At 34.2% G+C, this 21,683-nt stretch overlaps 2 protein-coding genes across 4 annotated transcripts; one reads left to right on the top strand and one right to left on the bottom strand.

Moving 5' to 3' along the window:
* The first annotated feature begins 222 nt into the window (after positions 1-222).
* Positions 223-8,018, top strand: tmbim4 (transmembrane BAX inhibitor motif containing 4). Its single transcript, NM_213138.2, has 7 exons — positions 223-450; positions 2,119-2,227; positions 2,341-2,446; positions 3,873-3,906; positions 4,000-4,117; positions 4,546-4,591; positions 6,832-8,018. Exons 1-7 carry the CDS (start codon positions 360-362, stop codon positions 7,036-7,038), a joined length of 711 nt encoding a protein of 236 aa, NP_998303.2. The 5' UTR covers positions 223-359; the 3' UTR covers positions 7,039-8,018.
* On the bottom strand, positions 7,733-12,631 carry vhll (von Hippel-Lindau tumor suppressor like). Of its 3 annotated transcripts, none has more exons than XR_015482221.1 (4): positions 12,411-12,631; positions 12,210-12,344; positions 8,543-11,433; positions 7,733-8,358 (listed from the first exon to the last, which is right to left on the bottom strand). XR_015482221.1 is itself a non-coding variant. In NM_001128792.1 (3 exons), the coding sequence occupies exons 1-3, from the start codon at positions 12,589-12,591 to the stop codon at positions 11,273-11,275; spliced, it is 477 nt and encodes a 158-aa protein (NP_001122264.1). In that variant the 5' UTR covers positions 12,592-12,611; the 3' UTR covers positions 11,247-11,272. The 3 variants fall into 3 exon arrangements, 1 of the variants encoding a protein (NP_001122264.1); XR_015482222.1 differs by having other exon boundaries at positions 8,555-11,433; NM_001128792.1 differs by lacking the exon at positions 7,733-8,358 and having other exon boundaries at positions 11,247-11,433; positions 12,411-12,611.
* Between the last annotated feature and the right edge of the window lie 9,052 nt (positions 12,632-21,683).

Genomic DNA, 21,683 nt, shown 5'->3' with positions numbered 1-21,683 from the left:
TTTACATTTAGCTTTATTTAGTAATAATAATTAATGTATTAATGTATTTCCTGTTTCTATAGCTTCCGAGAATCCAAAAAGGGCCACACGCTGATAAATAATGTTATGATAGCTGTTTTGATAATATGTTATGATTAAATTGCCTCTTGTTACAGATATGAAACAGTTTTATAACAAGCAGGAAATGTTCATGGCCGCATTGAAACGATCTTGTATCTAGGTGGCAGTAGCGCATCGGTGAGCTACAATCTAACGTAAAACACCTGAAGAAGAAGACGACAAACGACGGAAGCGACTGTCGTATTTGTTATTAAATTTGTCACCAAATGATTCAGGTTTAGTTAGATCTTTTATTGAACATGAATCAAGAAAAGCATCCGCGATCATCCATTGAGGATGATTTTAATTATGGCACGAATGTCGCGACGGCTAGCGTACACATCCGGATGGGTAAGTCGATACGTTGATGTCTACGTAATCAGAAACACAGTCTATAATGTAACACGCTCTGGAAATTACTAAAATTTTTAACAGCTGATGGACAGTACTGTTTTATTTCGGTTATTTGTGTCTCCTTGTTTAGCAAACAGCGGCAGATGCTTACAGTATGACGCAAGCGATAAATCAGCTGTCACGAGTCACCGAGCTCCTCATTGTTTTTAGCAAATGTCATTTTTAGCATGCAAAGAAATGCCACACGTTTCTTAAAATGTCACATGTAGTTGTCAGACCAGTTTTTAAAAATTATGTAGATGTTATTCTGGCCAGCTGTCGTTTTGTAAAGGAATAAAATGCTCGAAATGCTCCTTTTTGTGATATTTGGAAGAAATTCAATCAAACCTTTATAGAAATGTACTATACATTACATTTTTATATGCATAGAAATAAAAGGTTTGTTGATTCTTTGTTACATTAATTTCTTTTGCTTAATGCATGATTATTACATAGTATTTCACCAAAATGTTAACCAACATTTAACTTTATTGTAACAAATTGTATTTATAACACTATATTACACTCTTTAATTGCATTTATGTGCTTATTAAGGATGGAGGGCGAATCCTTCAAAAACAATAAATACATAAACAAATACGTAAATTATGCATGGGCCGGGATAAGATTCTGACAATATGATAACCTTGGGTAAAAATATCACGGTTTGATGGTATTGTGATTACTGCTCTAAAATATAGTCTTTTAAAATGTCAGGGTGAAAAACAACAACTTCTTTCCCCTCTGACCACAATATAGTTTATTTTAGGAAACATTTTAATAATTTAGAACAATAGACATGTCAGGCTAAATAATTAAAATCAATCATTGACTTCTGCTGTCTTCTTTAGTTTCAAAAACACTGATTTCTTTACAATTTATATGGCATTTTTGGATATCTTTTCTGCTGGAGATACTGGTGTCCAAAAAAAAGTGAATAAAAATCTTACATATACCATAGGAATGGTATAGCAGAAAATTTTGACTTTTTAAAAACGCAGTATACATTGAAAACGATTACCGTCCCATTTTTAACAAAATATATAAATAAATGAGTAAATAAATCCATAAGTTCCTGCATAAATAAAATAATAAATATGCAAGTAAATAAGTAAATGTATATAAAATTCCACAAACTCCTGCATAAATAAATAAATAAGTAAATAAATAATAGTGTGGGCAGGTAAATCATTAAATAAATGACATGAATGTGATGATTGATAGACACCCTCTCATTAGCATGTTGATCTAAGGAAAAGTAAATATGGAACTATGTTCAAGAAGGTGTGAAGGCATTATTATTTATTATATTTATTTTATTATATATTTATTTATGCAGGAATTTTTGGATTTTTTTAAATATACATTTATTTATTTATTTGCATTCTTATTTATTTATTGTTTTATTTATGCAGGAATTTGTGGATTTATTTACTCATTTATATATTTGCATAAGTATTTATTTATTTATTTATTTATTTATTTATTGTTTTTGCAAGTTTCACACTCCATAATTAGGATGTATAAAATCCCTTTTGTAAATTTAATTTGATACCAACACAGCAGGACGTCTTGCCTTTTTAATAGTCATTTATAAACTCATTTACTTGTGTATTTCTTTTCCAGATTTCCTCCGCAAGGTCTACACCATCCTGTCATTGCAGATTATCATCACCACAGCTGTATCTGCCCTGTTCATGCTCTGTAACCCTATTAAAAACTTTGTGCATGAAAGGTAAGCCCAAATCCATACTGTGGGTTCACCACACATCATTCTGTCTGTTAATTGGGACAAAGTAGACTTTCATCTGTGTTAAATGTGTTAATGTGAACCCCATTATTTCTCAGTCCCTCTCTGGTGCTGATATCCGCTATCGGCTCTCTTATCCTGCTCCTTGCCTTGGCTTTTTATCGTCACCAGCACCCCGTCAACCTTTATTTGCTGTTTGGATTTGTAAGTATAACACAAAGATGATCAAACTAATATTTAATATAATAATAAAAGTTGAAAAAGAAAGTTTTTTAATTATATAATACATGGTGTATAATAAAAACAAATAATAAAGAGTGTGATAATATAATGGCAGTAAATAATCCACTATTGAATCAATAAAGAAATTGTTATTGCTTTGAAAATAGACATGACCAAGACACAAGATGTCTATTTGCTCATACAAGACTTACTTGTTATAATAATCACTTAAAGTTTAAAACAAACTTTAATATAATGTGCTTTTTTAAAAAGATGAAAGACAATGTTTTTATTCACGAAATGTAGTAATGGACAATTTAAAAAGGTTTCTCCTGAAATAATATTACAGTTTTAAGCATAAATGAAGTTTAAAATAAATAGTTTATGTGTTTGTTATTATTGCTACTATTTTTGTATTGTATTTTATTAATTTAGTATTAATATTGTATATTAATACTATATCATATTCATTTTATGTATGTGTGTATGTATATATATATATATATATATATATATATATATATATATATATATATATATATATATATATATATATTTATATTTATATTTATTATTATTATTTTTTTATTAGCATATATCTTGACTGACAAAATGTGTAAAGTATTGTTAATAAATTATAGACCCTTTTCACACTTTCGGGTTTCTCAGTAGCGGAAGTCATCATAGTTGGGAAAACTTAGAGCGCAGTGAATGGGAGAATACAACACATTTTTTTTTTTTACAATCTTATTTGCTCAAATAATAAAAGAAAAACTCAACGATGGTGTTATAAAGACTTGCAGAAAAAGAATTTAAAAATTGTGTGAGACTGATGACGGCAGCCAGAGGAGAGATATATGTCAAATTTGCTGTCCTGTCCCATAGACGCTGCATTAGAAACCCGCTTGCACAAGTGGTAATTAATTTTTTTGTAATTTGAAGCAAAGATGATATACTACATATATAAATACATATAATATGTTCATATGTTAAAAAAAATACATATATATATATATATATATATATATATATATATATATATATATATATATATATATATAAATATATATATATATATATATATATATATATATATATATATATATATATATATATATATATATATATATATATGTAATATATAAATATATATATTAAAAACTTTAAAGTATTTAAGATGCTGATGACCATTAAACGTGTCATGACAGGCTTGTTAAAGGGTCCTTTAATAATATATTATTATATTTTAAATATCTTCATTTAAATGATTTTGTTTGCCCAAATGTTGCGCAACATTTGCTGAAATGTATTTGTTTGTTTAAATATTTATACAATTTTTAAGAATAATAATGTTGCAATAAATCTTGAATAAATAAAAAATGATGTAATGGTTGTGCATTTTACACAGACTCTGCTGGAGTCACTGTCTGTTGCTACTGCAGGTAATTTAATGTGTTTTCTAAATTTATAAGCATCCAGTGTGAGGATTAAATCTAATGCAAATGATCACTTTTTTTTCCTATTTCTCCTTCCAGTGTCATTTTATGAGTACACCATAGTCCTCCAGGCTTTTGTGCTGACGTCTGCTGTGTTTCTGGGCCTCACTGCATACACCTTCCAGTCTAAAAGAGACTTCAGCAAACTCGGAGCCAGGTATTTCTCTCTTTCCCTTCAGCTCAAGGCTTGGCTCTGTCACATTCATCATGGTAACCGAGTGCAAGAATTATTGTTTTAATCCATTTACTCCTGAATCCATGTGGAGTGATGTGGCCGCAATTGTCTCTGGAGAAACATTCTTCTTTCTGGTCATTAAAATGAAGTGTAACGAAAATAATAGGGCTCATGAGTCATAACTCTGTTATATGATATGATGCATGGTCCACTTGTCCACATGGGAAGTCGCTGGGAGGGAAAATTAATTTCTTTGCGAGGAGGATTGAGGAATTCCTTGATTCATATTGTTGGTCGGCGTAATAACTTGCTTGATGCAACAATTCTTGCTCTGTCTTTTGCTGTTTTATTAATAATCCATATTGATAACAATTTACTTGCAGAGAACTGATTGCTCTTTATTTTTTTAGTTTGTTTGCTGGCCTGTGGATCTTGATCATTGCCAGCTTTCTGAGGGTGAGTCTGAGGCATATCAATCAATGAACTGAATGCTCTTTAAAATGCTTTTGTTTGCAAGACATAAATGCCATGGTGAATGGGAATGTATGTAACTATGTGTGTGTATACACAGTGCTCAGCATAAGAACTTTCTTTAAACTTATATTATATTTGTGCATAGACATTAGATCAGTCAGTACCCAAGCTAAAACTGGAACTAATCAACAACAAAGGAGTCCAAAAATTTGAACATCTAAATTATTGCTGTGGGGAAAATTATTAAATATAATCTTAATTAACAAAAGACAGCTTAAACGTATATAATTTAGTCGTTTTTTTTAACTAATATTTTAATCATTTGAATGCAAATGTATTATCTTTCCATTTCTAAAGATGTAAAGGTGACCAAACTCTTATTTTAATTTAATCGTAACTTAATGTTAAAACAGCTATCATAACATTATTTATCAATATGTGGCTCTTTTTGGATTCTCGGAAGCTGTAGGAATTAAATGTAAAACCGTAAATACGTCGGGACCATTGTTTTTGTTTACAATCCTGTTACGATTTGAAAGATGGCAAGTCAAGGGGAAAGGGAGTACCATTAATTTTGGGTGAAACACATAAGCAAACACACAATATCAACAAGTGAGGGACAAAATACCAAGACTAACTAAATGCATTGAAGTGAGTTTATTTACAAAGATAGTAATAATATTAAATGTAAAAATATGTGTATAGAAAGATCATTATATATTTACAAGGATACATTGAAATTTACAGATAACAAATGGGACACAGGATGTTTGACCAGATAGATGGGGGAGTTGGAGAACTGAGCGGCGTCCAAACAATAGAAATAAATAAAACAAAACAATCCATTGGCCCAACCTCTACGCTAACTATCCAAAAGAAAAAAACAGCAGTTACTGAAAAGAAATCTTCACGTCTATTACGCACTACCTAACCTACTCTAATGTACGATGAGAAAACAAAAGTACAGTGGGTGGAGCACGCCCCTTACCTAGTGTGTCTAACAACAGTGATATTCAAATCTATGTGTGCACAATGTATGTCGCGCGACATTCTTACCTGTCCCACTCTCCAACCTCAGGGTAATTAGGCAAGTCATTGTATAATGATGGTTTGTTCTGTAGACCATCAAAAACTAATTTAGTTTAAAGGGGCTAATAATTTTGTCCTTAAAATGGCTTTTAAAAATTTAAAAACTGCTTTTTTTGTAGCCGAAATCTATTTAAAATATTTTTTAAAAATAATAATAATTCAAAGGGGTGCGAATAATTCTGACTGACTTTATTTGTGTGTGTGTGTGTGTGTGTGTGTGTATGTATGTATGTATGTATGTATGTATGTATGTATATATATATATATATATATATATATATATATATATATATATAATTTATTTATTTATATATATATAGAAATATATATATACACACACACACACAAAGCAATTTTAAAAACTACTTACTTTTCACTAAGTGCACACACACACTTTAATTGTACTTTTGTTTTCTTCAGTGTTAAGCAACAAGTTGTATTAAATTTATTGAGTGTTATATTTTTATAGCCTGCATGACTCTTATAGTATGATACTTGATTTATTTGCAGTATAATGTTACTTCTGTTTAAATAAAAAACAATAAAATGAATTAGTTTTTTGTGTATTTATTATCAATTTGTACTAGGGCTGCATGATATTGGAAAAATTAACATTGCAATATTTTGTTAGTCTGCGATTATATATTGCAATATGAAAACAATTGACTTGAAAATCTGTTTGGAGATCTTACAATTTTAGATTGATTGGAATGATTCTGTAGGCGCATCTGCTTAAAATCCAATAAACAAAATTAAAAGCATAGATAAACGCCTAACAGTATGCAGGTAGAGTAATTTAAAAAATAATAATAATTCAATAAAATTGATCGTTATTAACGTTACTAATGGTAAAATTCCCTGTGCCAAACGCTTTTAAAATCCTCATACAGTCACAAGCCTCAATCACAGAAATGATCAATTATAATGCGAATGATCACATTGCGATATCGATGCTGAAATTATATATCGTGCAGCCCTCTTTTATACATTATAATTTATTTACATTATTTTATTTTTGTTATTATAATGGGTGAATGGAATGGAGCTTCATTTATGTTGAACATATGACACGCCATGCTTTTTCCTTGCAAGATTCAAGCCACATGCCATTAACTCTGCAACTATCTGTGCAGTTCTTCTTCTACAATGACACCATGGAGCTGGTGTTCGCTGGGGCCGGAGCTCTGCTGTTCTGCGGCTTCATTATTTTCGATACCCATTTGCTGATGCACAAGCTGTCCCCAGAGGAGCACGTCCTGGCATCCATCAACCTCTACCTGGATATCGTCAACCTGTTCCTGTACATCCTGCGCATCCTCGACGCCATGAAGAAACACTGAATGCTGTGACACTCGTCATCAATGTCACAGGTGAACGTCGGTGCACTCGGTAAATTAATAATACTTTAATTTATTTTAAACATACTTTCCATACAATAGGACGGAGGGGTTTGGCGGCTGCTGAATTAATCAAATAAAAAAAATGAGTTATTAATCACTTGACAGATTAAGTGTTGCATTTTTGGACCAGAAAATATGAAATAATTATAATAAAAGCATGAATAAAGTCATTAAACAGACATGCACTCGATACAGAACGTTAATTTAGCATTTTTCATATTATTAGTGTATGTATGCTCTTCTACTATTGGGGCATTAATGAAACTCCTCAGATTTTGCTTAATTTTTGTTATTAGTTGTAATCGGCTCCTTATTTTCATCTTGCAAAGTGATAATTGTCATTTAAATGGGCAAATGTGAATGTCTAAAAAATGATTGTACATTTCTCTCTTCTACTAACTGTTCCTCATTAGATTCCTTGGTTTTTAGTGAGATCTGTATTCTGTGGTGATTTCTTGTTGATTTAGGTGTCGTGGTAGGTAAGTGTTAATGACTGGGGAACACATTTGGTTTTATGTATGTTTGTAAATGGTATGTGTATCATTAATTTAACTCACAGTCCTTCTAAAATGGCCTGAATTACCTGAAAGGCATTAAGATCTGCAATGAAACATCACACAGACATGTTAAAATATCAGAGTAATAAACATTTTAATTTGTAGGAGTCTTCGGTGGCACATTGTAACATCGATAAAGCAGCAGTGAGCCAGTTTTAAAAAGCACGTCAGTCATCTCATTTGAAATGAACTAGAAAATTCAGCATATTCAGGGATCTCTGTATGCCTGTACCCAAAGTGCAATAGTAATCATGATAGATATGTTTTTAAAGGGTAAATAGTCATGTAAGCAAACTGAGATGTTATATAATTTTATGTTTTTTTTGCTGTATAAATAAAAATAAAATGACTATTTTGACCTGTCTTCGTGTACAACAGTTAGTTGTCATCCTCAGGTTTGATTGGTTGAGCAGAGTTCCAAGTGAGATGACATCAAGTCTGGCATCTCTCGAAGTATGTATTATGGAAGGTGATCAGGGCCAATAGTTGTCTTATAGAGCACCGTTTGACGCATCAGTAATTAAAACAGCCAGTTAAATTGCTTTGTTTGAGACTATATTTGCATATGAGGGGCATCGGGTTACATCAGACGGAATGTTAACTCATCAAGGATTTGGTATACTGACGCATGCATATGCTAATTCAGTTCAATTCATCTTTATTTCTATAGCACTTTTACAATGTAGATCAGGGGTGGCCAACCCTGTTCCTGGAGAGTCACCTTCCTGCAGATTTCAGTTGCAACCCATATCAAACACACCTGCCTGTAATTATCACGTGGTGTTCAGGTCCTAATTAATTGCTTCAGGTGTGTTTGATATGGGTAGCAACTGAAATCCGCAGGAAGGTGGCTCTCCAGGAACAGGGTTGGCCACCCCTGATGTAGCCTGTGGCAAAGCAGCTTAACATAGAAGATTATAATAAACTGAACCGGTTTTCAGAGTTTAAGTTCAGTTTATTATTAGACATAATATTGCACTTGCATGAATATTGCATTTTTCACTTTTTTTCAATGAAAACTGTCTCTACATGTACTAAAGTGGCATGTTAAAGCCCAAAATGCACACCGTGTTTAAGCTAGCCTGCATGCACACACACAGATTTACAAAGTATACAACAGATGCAATATGTGCCCACAGTTGTTTGACAGATACGCGCTAGAAAGAAAAATCACAAGGGAGATTAAAAAGTATCCACAACTGTAAGTACAAAGATAGAATTTTCCTCTACAAAACTTCATATTCACATTATCTTCAGGATTCATACGGTCATGGAAAACCTGGAAAAGTCATGGAATTTTGACATGGCATTTTCCAGGCCTGGAAAAGTTTTGGAAAAACAAAAAAACCCACAAGGTTTTGGAAAAGTCATTGAAATTACATTTACATTTAGTCATTTAGCAGCCGTTGTCCATAGCGTTGTCCAAAATAACTTAAGCTGCGGTCACACAAGAGCTTGTGCTTGCGAAATTCTGTCGTATGGCGCTGTGAAAAGGCGTGGTATCAAACAACATGATTAGACACTAATAAAAGTGAGCGATTGCTCCATATGTTAAATTTCCTATTGTAAATGGTCTTCTGATGGTCTCACGCAATCACCTGATGTGATTTCGCAGGTAAGAATTCACAAAGCTTGATCTTTCGAATGCAATGAAATAGGAAACTTTTCGCACATGCTTGCATTTCTTGTCTGCCACATTCGCATGCCCGTGAATAGAAGTCTATGGGGAGAAAAGTGCAGTGTGATCACAGCAAGTTTCACCTACTATTACTAGTTTAACAAACTATTAACATCATCTAAAATAAGCTTGACAAATATCTGTAAACTGGAATGTAGGTTAGTTTTTACTTCCTACCTTGGCCAAAAACATGCTCTCACATTGGTGCTGTGTAAGCATCATCTATTTTACATAGATATCAAAATAAATTGAAACTAAATAGATTGCTGCGCATTTTATGATATGCTGTAATAAATTTAAATGTGCATTGTTTTTCTTATGCTGCGTTCACACCAGACGCGGCACGCGAGTGATTTACATGTTAAGTCAATGCAAACGCGCGAATAGACATCCTGCGGCGCGATACGTGCAAATGGCGCGATGCGAATAGCGCAATACGCGTGAGGCGAATTGAGCATTTTATGCGTTTGACGCGCTTAACGAGCGTTTTGCGTGAATCTCTCAAATTCGAAAATCTGAACTTCAGCGGACATTCGTGCCGCGTTAACCAATCTGAAGCTTGCTCTTGTGGGGGTGTGATTGTGACGTAGAACCTGTTGATGGTGTCCCGCGGGGAATCCTCCAGGCGACACCGACAACAAGTCATCAAACTGGGCTTGGCTCAGTCAGAAGCACCGTTGAAAGCCTCGGTGACACAGGTTCAGTTTCTGGAGGAGTTTATGAGCTCATAGAGCTGGATGCACCTCTGAAAGCATGTAGTGGACTCAGACACGGTCCTAAACGTATCGACGCTATTTTTCAGCCTTCATAAAGTACATAAACAATGTTATTTTCTTCATAAAACCCATGTTAGCCTTTTAGCAACGAAGCTACAGTCACCGGGAAGACAGAAGCCCTGCCCATCACGCGAATCCGCGTCTGTTCTGAAGTAAATTTGACACGCGAATGAAGCGGATTTAACGCGCGAATGAAGTGAGTAAACTTAAATGTTCACTCGGCTATTTACACGCAAATAGCCCGATTTATCCGCGCGTTCCGCGTCTGGTGTGAACACAGCATTATGATTTGCCACGAATATGTAGAGATTACATGAAACATTAGGTCATAAAAATTAACTTAAAAATCCAGGAAAAGTCTTGGAATTTTTGTAGTAAAAATGTGTATGAACCCTATATCTTTGTACTTGTTTAAAATACAGAAGTGCACTCAACATTTTTGGTTTTCTTTTCCAGTCTCTATTTTTTTGTGCCTTTGAAACTAATTATTCAAACTGCACAACATGCTTGGTTATGAATAAATAAATTATGGTTGCACATACTGTTCTGGTGTCAAACTCATGGTGTATGTATGGTAACTGTATGTTGATAATAATAATTCATGTTTCTTTTAAAGAATGGTGACCCTTTATAATTTTATTGTCGTTTAAAGAATTTTGACACTGATAACCCTCCATAATTGTATTGTTGGTAAAAGAATTTTGGCACTGATGACCCTCCATAATTTTATTGTTGTTAAAAGAATTTTGACACTGATAACCCTCCATAATTTTATTGTCGTTAAAAGAATTTTGGCACTGATGACCCTCCATAATTTTATTGTTGTTAAAAGAATTTTGACACTGATAACCCTCCATAATTTTATTGTCGTTAAAAGAATTTTGGCACTGATGACCCTCCATAATTTTATTGTCGTTAAAAGAATTTTGGCACTGATGACCTTCAATAATTTTACTGTTTAAGAAAGACCAGTCACCAGAGCGTACGAGCTCCATATCTTTTGTAAACTCCAGTACCAAACAAATAACATCACGGAACAGGAAAGAGAAAAGGCTGACTACGTTCATAGTGAGGTAGCCTATAGCATACTTTCACTTTGAATATGGGATTTTTTTTTTCTTTCGGTTTTATCGAAAAGAGAGAAATGGCTCTGTTTGTAGCCTTCACAGATCTCTCGCGGCGGATAATGTCTGGATGTCTCTCAGTAAATCAGGCGCGCGCCTGATGTCCTGTCTCAAACCCTCAGGTATTTCCAGCTTGCAGATGTCTTGTTTTCTCACCAAACTCCTGATCAGCCGCAGGCAGCATTCTTGTAATGAATACACTGACAAAAACAAAATAGAGCAAAACGTTTAATTGAAACATCCGCAAATTGATGTATAAAAATACTTTTTATTATCATTATTATTATTATTATTAATAATATTATTATGCTTTAAACAACATATACATGACAATATAGTAAACAAAACAATGCCAGTGTGATAGAAAGTAAATGATAATAATACATAAAATAAATAAATTAAACAAACATAAAAACAAGAGTAAACAATTAACTAAAATTCTTACAAATACAAATAAGCAGGACCTTTACATTAATCAAAAATATTGAAACTAGAGGACAGTTGGACAGTTTTAATGGCTTTTCGATGAGCACTATGCTGAATAGTGCAAAAGTAATTTTTCAGTTCCTTATAAAACACAGTAAAACAAGTTTTTTGTTGGAAATTTACACTTATGAATATGAAACTTAATTAACAAAATAAATAGGTTAATAACAAAAGCTTCATTATTCAAATTATCATAATTAAAATATCCAAAAATTACGTTTTCGATGTATAACAATACTTTTTTTTTAATTTATTTTTTTTATTATGCTTTAAACAACATATACATGACAATACAGCAAACAAAACAATGCCAGGGTGATAGAAAGTAAATGATAACATCAATACATAAAATAAAATAAAACAAACATAAAAATAAGAGTATAAATACTTAACTAAAAATTCTTACAAATATAAACAAGCAGGACCTTTACATTAATCAAATATTTTGAAACTAGAGCACAGATATATAACAATACTGATGGATACGTACTTGGAGTAGTGACGTAGACCGCCTGGAAATGCGGGTGCCCGTAATCATCATACTGCGCAGGAGCAGGAAAGTAAACTTCACTGAAGCTAACCAGCAGTTTAGCTCCATCAGATGCTCTGAACATCCATGGATGAGCTGGAAATACTTGATTTAGTGCAAACCTCGACTGGAAACAAACAGTTTTATGATAGCGTTACTTACTCAGATAAGTGTTCATCTGAAGAGATTTCCCTGGATTTATGTCGCCGTAAGACACCGGCTTTCCCGAGAAGTTCAGCCACCATGCTTCTGCTGTTCTGTTGGATTTGTTAATAAAAGAAATGTATGTTGGATCATCGGAGTTGAGAGATTTTAGAGGTGCGGGCGCTTCCTGCTCAGCCATGGTGCTGCTGCTCTGACAGATGCAGTGTCGCTGTAATGCTGACAGGTGGCAGTGTTACACGCTTTATAAAGGTCTACTCTTAAAGGAGTAGTTCACCCAAAAATGTACTCATTATTTTCTTATCCTCATGTTCCAAACCTTTATTCTGTTGGACATAAAAGAAGATATCCTGAAGAAAGCTGAAAACATGTAGCCATTGACTTCCAGTGTAGGATAAACAAAAAATGGAAGTCGATGGTTACAGGTTTCCAGCTATCCTCAAATTATATTCTTTCGTGTTCAACTGTACAAAGTCAAACAGTTTTGGAACTAGTAAAGGGTGAGAAAATGATGATAGAATTTGCATTTTTGGGTCAACTATTTCTTCAACACAACATCCTACTCGTCACCCAACGTTTTGATAACAGAATGCTAATAGGCTAATATGTTGTATTTAGGGCTAGACAGAATCTGCAGACATTTTTTGCTATTTCTATAGAGAATTATGTAAAAAAAAAATTAATTAATAAATTCTGCAGATTTATGTGGAATAATTTTAGGAGTATCATAACTAATAACCTGAAATATGAAATAAAAAATAGTATATATATATATATATATATATATATATATATATATATATATATATATATATATATATATACATATATATATATATACATATATATATAAATATCAATATTAAAAAATGCAATATATATAAATATATATATATATATATATATATATATATATATATATATATATATATATATATATATATATATATATATATATATATATATATATATATATATATATATATATATATATATATATATATATATATATATATATATATATATATATATATATATATATATATATATATATATATATATATATATATATATATATATATTACTTGTATTGTTTACAATGCAAATCCAATTAGAGCCACTTATTTGATAAACAAAGCAAGTCTCTCTATCTGCTGAAAGACAGAAAACATTGCTCCACAAACAGTATTGTCAAGAAATCATATGAACATTTAAATATAACTATTATTATATAACAATAAATTAGTAAAATGAATTTAAAAAAGGGAATAAATATAAATTTACACACATTTACGCAAGTGAATATACAGACTCAATGAGGGCTAAAAATCTGTGGAAATCTGCGGATTTCTGCACGTGTAGATTCCATGTGGGCCTAGTTATATCTTACAAAACGTTATTTAAAAACCTCTCCCTTATGCTAAAGTAATATGTCTTATAAAATCAAGTGACTCGAAGCTATTTTAAGAAGACGCAGTGGCGCAGTAGGTAGTGCTGTTGCCTCACAGCAAGAAGGTTGCTGGTTCGAGCCTCCGCTGGGTCAGTTGGCGTTTCTGTGTGGAGTTTGCATGTTCTCCCTGCGTTCGCGTGGGTTTCCTCTGTGTCTTCCGGTTTCTCTTACAGTCCAAAGATGTGGTACAGGTGAATTAGGCTTAATTGTCTGTAGTGTATGAGTGTGTGGATGTTTCACAGAGATGGTTTCGTAAAAACGTGCTGGATAAGTTGGCAGTTCATTCCGCTGTGGCGACCCCGGATTAATAAAGGGACTAAGCTGAAAAGAAAATGAATGAAATGGAAGCTATTTTGATTACAACTATATTTTTGATAGGCCTGGAAAAATAATAAATGTGTAATCTCATACCATAAACCAGTAATCCTTAAACACAACCCAATACAATGTTAAACACCTGTTAAGATCAATATATTGACAATATCATCATATTAATACAGTAAATAGAGCCCTTTTTTTGTTTTACTAAAATCATATTCAAATGCAATATTTACTGTCTTGTTTCTTTGTGGTAAATATATTTTAGAGTGTTCATTTATATCTTATAAATCCTATTTTAGATTAAAGTTTGATTCTTTAAAATATACATACATATAATGACATAAATTATAATATATTAGGTCATTTATAATATTATTGTTTTCATATTTGCCTGAAAACCTTTGATTTAATGTTTTTACTTTTATGCTTTTCAAACCTTTAAAGTAAAAATAGCAACAGTGTGAAATATTACACATTTTAAACAACTGCTTTCTATTTTAATATATTTTAAAATATATTTTTTCTGTGGTGAAAAAGCTGAATTTTATGTAGAATTGTATTTTTTTTTTTGCTTATACTATATGTTTGTGCTCCGTTTTTAATGAAAACCAGAATGTTTTCACCAGTTTTTGTAATAAGAAATTTTAAAATCACAAAATGTATTTTATATAGAAATGTTTTGTAAAATACACAAGTCTGTCTTTAAATACAACCTAGCTGAATAAAAAATCAGTATCTTTCTAATGCCACATTAAATATTAATTTAAGACAAAATATCAAGCACCACAACAGCTTTCAGCATTAATGATAACAAGAATGTGTCTCGAGCATCAAATCAGCATATCAAAATGCTTCATACTGTATCATTTTACACCAAAGACCAGAGTAATGATGCTCGAGTAACCTCAGCTTTGCCAAACAAAAGTCTATCATAAATGAATCAAATGAGTATGTCTACTAGATAGTAAAGCACTTCTAAAAGTCATATGGTTTGCCATCCTGGATCCCCTCACCCGTTCTGTTCAGATAGAGACCCAGGGAGAGATGGGATGGAGAAATCCACTTAAAATTCCAGGGTGGCTGGTTCTTGAAGGATGGGGGCACTCCGAAATTCTTGCATGATGACAGCGAGGCTTTGATGTCAGTGTTTTTTGTCTCTGGAGAAGCAGGGCAGGGCCAAAAAAGATCCTATTCTCCAGAGACAATGATTCACTTTACAGCTCAGACTATACACACACACACACACACACACACACACACACACACAATCATATATCGGCCAGGAGTCTTAAAGCACGCCATCCGTGTAAATGCGATCGCTTTTCAAAGTCTTAGAGAAGTGATTTATTTAGTTTAGAGTCTCCTTACGGCATCGTCCCACGAGTCTGGATGATGCTCTGTTAATGCGTTTTCCTACCTCTTTTTTTTTTTTGGTAATTCCTCTATAATTTTCCCTGCCTTTATTTATAGCAATTCATTATACTATAAGAAGGTGGCGCAGCAGGTTTCTTTCTGATGTTTCTTGGCAGGTCGTGTTTGATAGAGTGGGTGGTTTGGCATTTACTCTAAAGGATTTCGAGGTGTTTTTGTTTGGCCCTCTTTTTTTTTTTTTGCCTATTTGCGCTGTTTGCTGTTTTATTGTTAACAATAAAAGCCTTGCCACACACACGTTTATGGACAAACCGCTTCATATGATGTTGAAGAACAAATGTATCCATGTTAAAAGAAATCAAATAAGAGAATTGGAGAGAATGAGAGACTTTCCATACACCATGGAGTGGAAGATGGTGATTTTCAGACCTGAAAAGTCATGCAAAGTCATTGAAAATCTAAAACTCTTGTAGCAAATTTACATTTTATAAACAAATAAAGTTGAAATGAAATAGATATTTATTTTTATTAATTAATAAACAAAATGTGAGCTAGACGTTGGTGGAAAGAGTACTGAAAAATCATACTTAAGTAAAAGTACCATTACTTGCCTAAACGTGTAGTGCAACTAGAGTAAAAGTTTCTGTTGTAAATATTTCTCATAGTATGAGTAAAAAGACCTTTTAAAAGTACTCAAGAGTAGTGAGTATTACGCTGTAAAAAGCTGATGCATTTACATGTAATTTGTGGATGTGTGTAAACGTAACATTCTGTAGTGCATTTAGTTATTGCTTAGCAGACACACAACGTCATGAGACGTTAATATTAGGTTAGATTTAGGTTGTGATGTCAGGTGACCAAAATTCAATGTCTAGCCAGAGTCTAAGGACAACATTACGTCCAATAACGACGTCAAATGACGTTGATATTTGGTTGACTTTAGGTTTTGGTGAAAAGTAACCAAAATCCAACGTCATATTGATGTCAAATACTGACATTTATTCGTCAGGTATATGCAATCGAAACCCAACATCTGATAAACGTCATAGTGGTAACGTCCACATAACGTCAAGCTGTAACATCATTAGACATTGATATTTGGTTGATTTTAGGTTGGACGATTTCCAAACAAAATGCAAAGTTCCCATGGCGTTGGGGTTGAATTTGAATTTTAAACTTAAATAGTCACCAAATCTACTCTATAACCCTTTAATGACATCCTGTCGGGATTGAAACAAACAACTTTGAAACATGAGGATGAAATACCTCAACATATGACTCAGTATATTTGTTTAGCTTGCTATACTCTTAAACCCTTTTGTGTTATTGAAGCCCAGAGAGCCAGTAACAATGACACCCATCCCCAGTGTCCTCCAGCTCTACCTGTAAAGCCTACTGTATTTTTCCGACGGGGTGATTATGTATAGTGCAGAGCAGATCTAAAGCTCTTGGCTCAGACAGTCTATTCTCCAGCTCGCCCCTTTGATGTTCTACTTACATTGCTTGTCTTCTGCCGAGACAATGACGAGAACCTTTCGCCACACTGGGCATAATGCGCTTGTTGCTTTTGTTGGTTCTGTCTTTCTTCCCCACACCCCAGGGGAATTTTCCTGACTGGCACAAACACACTCTGCCTTCTGCTTCTCTTGCCAAAGCCTTTAATATACAGGATTTGATAACATAATGTCAGTTTGGCAAGGTCAAAATTCTTCTCATCAAGTTATCCGGTGTATAGTGTAGCAGGCATTTGTTTCCAATTTGTTTATATAGCCTAAATAGATCACAAACTGCCTCTTTTGTGTACCAGGAAAATGTTCTGCACTCCATTATATCACTATATGACATTAATCTTGATTTAAGGCAGGATGAATCCATGTATCTGTGTTTTTTTTTTGCACCAGATTCTGAGCTTTCCATCCAACAAGGTTATTATAAATGCTTCAAAGTCAAATTTCAGCACTTTTCAACACTCCCGTTGGTTGAGTCCTAAGCTGCGTCCCAAATGGCACACTATACACTATGCACTCATGCACTATGTACTTATGCACTTACACACTCAACAGGATAGTACATGTATGTAGTGTTGTCCCAAATGGCACACTAATGTTTTTTTTACTAAACGGAAATTCAAACCGTTTCCCTGATGACGTTTGACAGTTGCCAAATTAGTGAAATAAACGACCGAATTATCAAATAATACCTATCGTGAGTATTGCTGCATTCACCATCGGGAGGCGATATAATCACTCTCGTAGGAGAATTTTGCTTTCTCCATCCAAAATAAATAAAGTTATCCAACATGTGCGTCCGATAGCTCCGCCCCTTCCGCTACGTAAGCAAACCTGCGGTCGTTGAGTGCGTGAAGTGTCCATCAATACACACTTCATTTTAGCGGCTGAATGAGTGCATCATCCAGGTAATTAAAGTGCACTTATTATTTTAAGAGTTTTCAGTGTGAACACACTACTTACACTATTTATACTACAAAATGGCGTAGAATAGTGCATAAGTATGCAGCTCTAGTGTAATTTGTCATTTGTGTGCTTTTCCAACACGATCTCATGGCAATTCATAAGTTTTCAATTTAGTGGCTAATTCATATGAATTTGTACCTTGTCAATTATACAATTTAGTTAGATTTGCTTATCCCCCAATTATAGTTGGGTTTGGGGGGAGAAGGAGGTGGTTGGGTGCCACACCCCCTTTTTAAAATCACACATTTTCATACGACTGGAATTAACCACTAAACTGGCGAAACGTAAAATGGTTATGTTTCCTCATGAGCTCAGGGTGGCTTTTCTACTGCTGTAGCTCATCTGCTTCAAGGTTGGATGTGTTGTCAAACCAGAGATCCTCTTCTGGTTGTTGTTTTTTTTTTTAAATTGCTGTTTACTTTGAATCTAAAACAACCATTCTCCATAGCATTAAAATGCATTTAAACTCATAGATCTGCCGCTTGCTGAATATTTTCTCTTTTTCAGCTCATACTCTGTAAACCAGATGGTTGTGTGAAAGTCCCAGTGGATAAGAAGTTTCTAAAACATTCAGATCAGACTGTCTGGCCTGGCACAAACCAGTTCTAAAATTTAAGCTTTAAGAGATCACTTTGCCCATGTCTACATGCGTAAAGTGTTGACATGATATTGGCTGATAAGATATTAGAAAAGCATGCCTAATAAAATGGCCGGTTTGTGCAAATCTTGCACATGTGTGGCACACATTTTTTTTTAACCTAGCAGGTGAATCTGTTGCGATTCTCAGAAGGCCCATTATAATGGAGAAACATTTCAATTGATTCTCAACAGACCGAATCTTTCTGAAGTGCCCGCTTCGGCGCCCAGAGGCAGGCACAAATGGAACATACCTGCTCCTTGACTGCACCTGCCCTAACGCAACCAGATGTTCGGAAAACTCACGGCACGAAATGAATCTACGGTTACCGCCGTTTCATTTGCCTGCTGCATTTTTGCCATTCCACACAGTGTTTTTGTTATTGTTGTATTTCCCCCATGAAAGGTGACCTGACGGGGGCAGCTTTCGCGTGGCTCCCATAGGGCAGTCATGGTGGGCCTAGCTGCTATGTGATGTGGAACAGTACAAATAATCACCCCAAGCAACTGTTTATTTTCACCTGTCCTCTCTCAGCTTTCTCTGGACTGGAGCGGGAAGCACGGCCGATCGAGCAGAGCCCCCCCATAGAGGTTAATTGGCGTAATGTGCGAATTGCTTGCATGCACATTGCCATCATTCTTCTTCCTCTTCACCGAGACTCTGAGTCAGTTTTCAACCATAGGCTGCTTTTTTGAGTGATGAATGCTCTTCCAGGTGGCTGCTTGTGTATTTGATAGGTAGACATCAACATTCCAGTTGCGTGAAGTTACTTTTACAGACCCCAACATCTGACGATTCGTCTGGTGATGGTGGAGATGGTCGACATCTGCAGCCGTTCCATCTTTGCTTTACTTGAGACGTGTGAATACTTGGAATTTTTGTCAGAAAGCATCACTCATTCTGCAACAAGCAACTGATTGGCTTGCCAGCGCTACACGGTGTGGGACCCACCACAGCGCAGGCACACCGCTATTGTACAGAAGCCGCAAAACCGGCCCGTAAAACTCGGCCCACTTTCTTTGTTTTACAATCCTCACTTATAGGCCCTGAAACCATGTGGAACAAATGATGGAGCAGAGGTTAAAGGAAGATCAGGTGTCTAAGAGACATGCTTCAGCACTGTGCCATATATATACATGGATACTTTTGAAAGAATTGATATTTTCCTCCACACATGTATTCAATTGATTTGGTGTCTTTTTTTTCTCCACTTTTATGATTCTTAAAAGAATTTTGATTCTGAAAAGTGACTCTTATTGACATTTTTAGTAGTTTGAAGTCATATATTGTCTGTGTCTGTGTTGTAAATTACGGTACAAAAAGCGAACTGCCAGTACTTATTCTGTTGTTACAGGCTTATTTCTCGTTATATAGTTTCTTTTAACAATCTCTTGTCTCAAACTATTAAAAATGGCAATAAAAGTCACTTTGTTAATCTGCAGTGTTGAATTATCAACATCAAAATTCTACAGAGCCAAGGAGCCAACATCTCATAATGCAATTCACAACCGTTAACACCATGTGAACCACAAAATACAAAATAATTAGCAAACATTTTATTACAGTGTTGCAGTAAAGTTGTATCTAAATCTAAGCAAGTTTATTTTTACTTGAGCAAAAGGCTGTTTGAGTTTTATTGTTCATCAATGAGTCCTGAAAATATGGACGTTTCTTGAAAAAAGCAACCAACATAACTGCTGTCAACATTCAGAAACATATGTTTAGAGCAGTTATGTTAGTTGCTTTCATGGCTTCTTAGATATCTGATCATGTGACACAGAAGACTGTATAGTGACTACTGAAAAATTCAGCTTAATTTTTAATTACTTTAAGTGCATGTATAAATGACTATCTGGTGTTTTCATATCGTGATGACTCGATGCAATAAATAAAGCGAATGCATTTTCAAGCTTCAAGTAGCACAATAGGCACCATGAGGGCATGTTAGAAGTACTCTATGCAATGTTTGTGCTACATTTAAACACATACATAAAGCCATGTACACTACCTGACAAAGCTCTTGTCGCCTATCCAATTTTTAGGAACAACAAATAATAACTTGACTTCTAGTTGATCATTTGGTATCAGAAGTGGCTTATATGAAAGGCAAAGGCCTCTAGATTATATAATATGATCATTCCTTGATTTTTAATAATTTAATTAGGGCAGTAAGGTCTGACTTTGCTTAGACAAAAGTCTTGTTACTTAACAGAATAACTGCATCCAAACATCTCTCCAATGACTCAAATAACTTAAAGTCATGTGGAATGGCAAAGAAAGCGTTCTTGCAGGACTCCCAGAGTTCATCAAGATTCTTTGGATTTTTCTTCAATGTCTCCTCCTTCATCTTACCCCAGACATGCTCAATAATGTTCATTTCTGGTGACTGGGCTGGCCAATCCTGGAGCACCTTGACTTTCTTTGCTTTCAGGAACTTTGATGCGGAGGCTGAAGTATGAAAAGGAGCGCTATCCTGCTGAAGAATTTGCCCTCTCCTGTGGTTTGTAATGTAATGGGCAGCACCAATGTCTTGATACCTCAGGCTGTTAATGTTGCCATCCGCTCTACAGATCTCTCACATACTGAATGTAACCCCCAAACCATGATATTTCCTTCACCAAACTTGACTGATTTCTGTGAGAATCTTGGGTCCATGCTGGTTCCAATAGATCTTCTTGTTTTTGTGACGATTAGGATGCAGCTCAACAGATGATTCATCAGAAACATCTACCTTCTGCCACTTTTCCAAACGATTAACTAGAAGCCAAGTTATTATTTGTTGCTTTTAAAACTGGGATCAAAGACAAGACTTTTGTCAGGTAGTGTACAATACCTTTAGCTGTTGACTTGCATTTTACGAATCTACAAGAATCCAGCTTAAAATCTTTGTATCTTAATGAAGAAAAAAGTCATCTACATCTGGAATAGCCTGAGGGTCTGTTAATTGACAGCAAATTTTAGTTTTAGGGCGAACTGTTGCATTATCTCCATTGCAATAAATAACTTAAAGTAATCCATCC

This window comes from Danio rerio, chromosome 4 (genome assembly GCF_052040795.2).
Source record: "Danio rerio strain M-AB ecotype USA chromosome 4, GRCz13ab, whole genome shotgun sequence".
NCBI lineage: Eukaryota > Metazoa > Chordata > Actinopteri > Cypriniformes > Danionidae > Danio > Danio rerio.
The sequence above is the reverse complement of the archived record's forward strand: the minus strand, read 5'-3'. Positions and strand labels throughout refer to the sequence as shown.

Bases quoted from the DNA above. Each gene is read 5' to 3' on its own strand.
- tmbim4 (NM_213138.2), top strand. From the start codon at position 360: ATGAATCAAGAAAAGCATCCGCGATCATCCATTGAGGATGATTTTAAT. The intron at 3,907-3,999 runs GTAATTTAATGT...TTCTCCTTCCAG, and splicing joins ACTGTCTGTTGCTACTGCAG to TGTCATTTTATGAGTACACC. The intron at 4,118-4,545 runs GTATTTCTCTCT...TTATTTTTTTAG, and splicing joins TTCAGCAAACTCGGAGCCAG to TTTGTTTGCTGGCCTGTGGA.
- vhll (NM_001128792.1), bottom strand. From the start codon at position 12,591: ATGGCTGAGCAGGAAGCGCCCGCACCTCTAAAATCTCTCAACTCCGAT. The intron at 12,345-12,410 runs GTAAGTAACGCT...AAGTATTTCCAG, and splicing joins TCAGATGAACACTTATCTGA to CTCATCCATGGATGTTCAGA. The intron at 11,434-12,209 runs GTACGTATCCAT...TGTTTTTGTCAG, and splicing joins GGTCTACGTCACTACTCCAA to TGTATTCATTACAAGAATGC.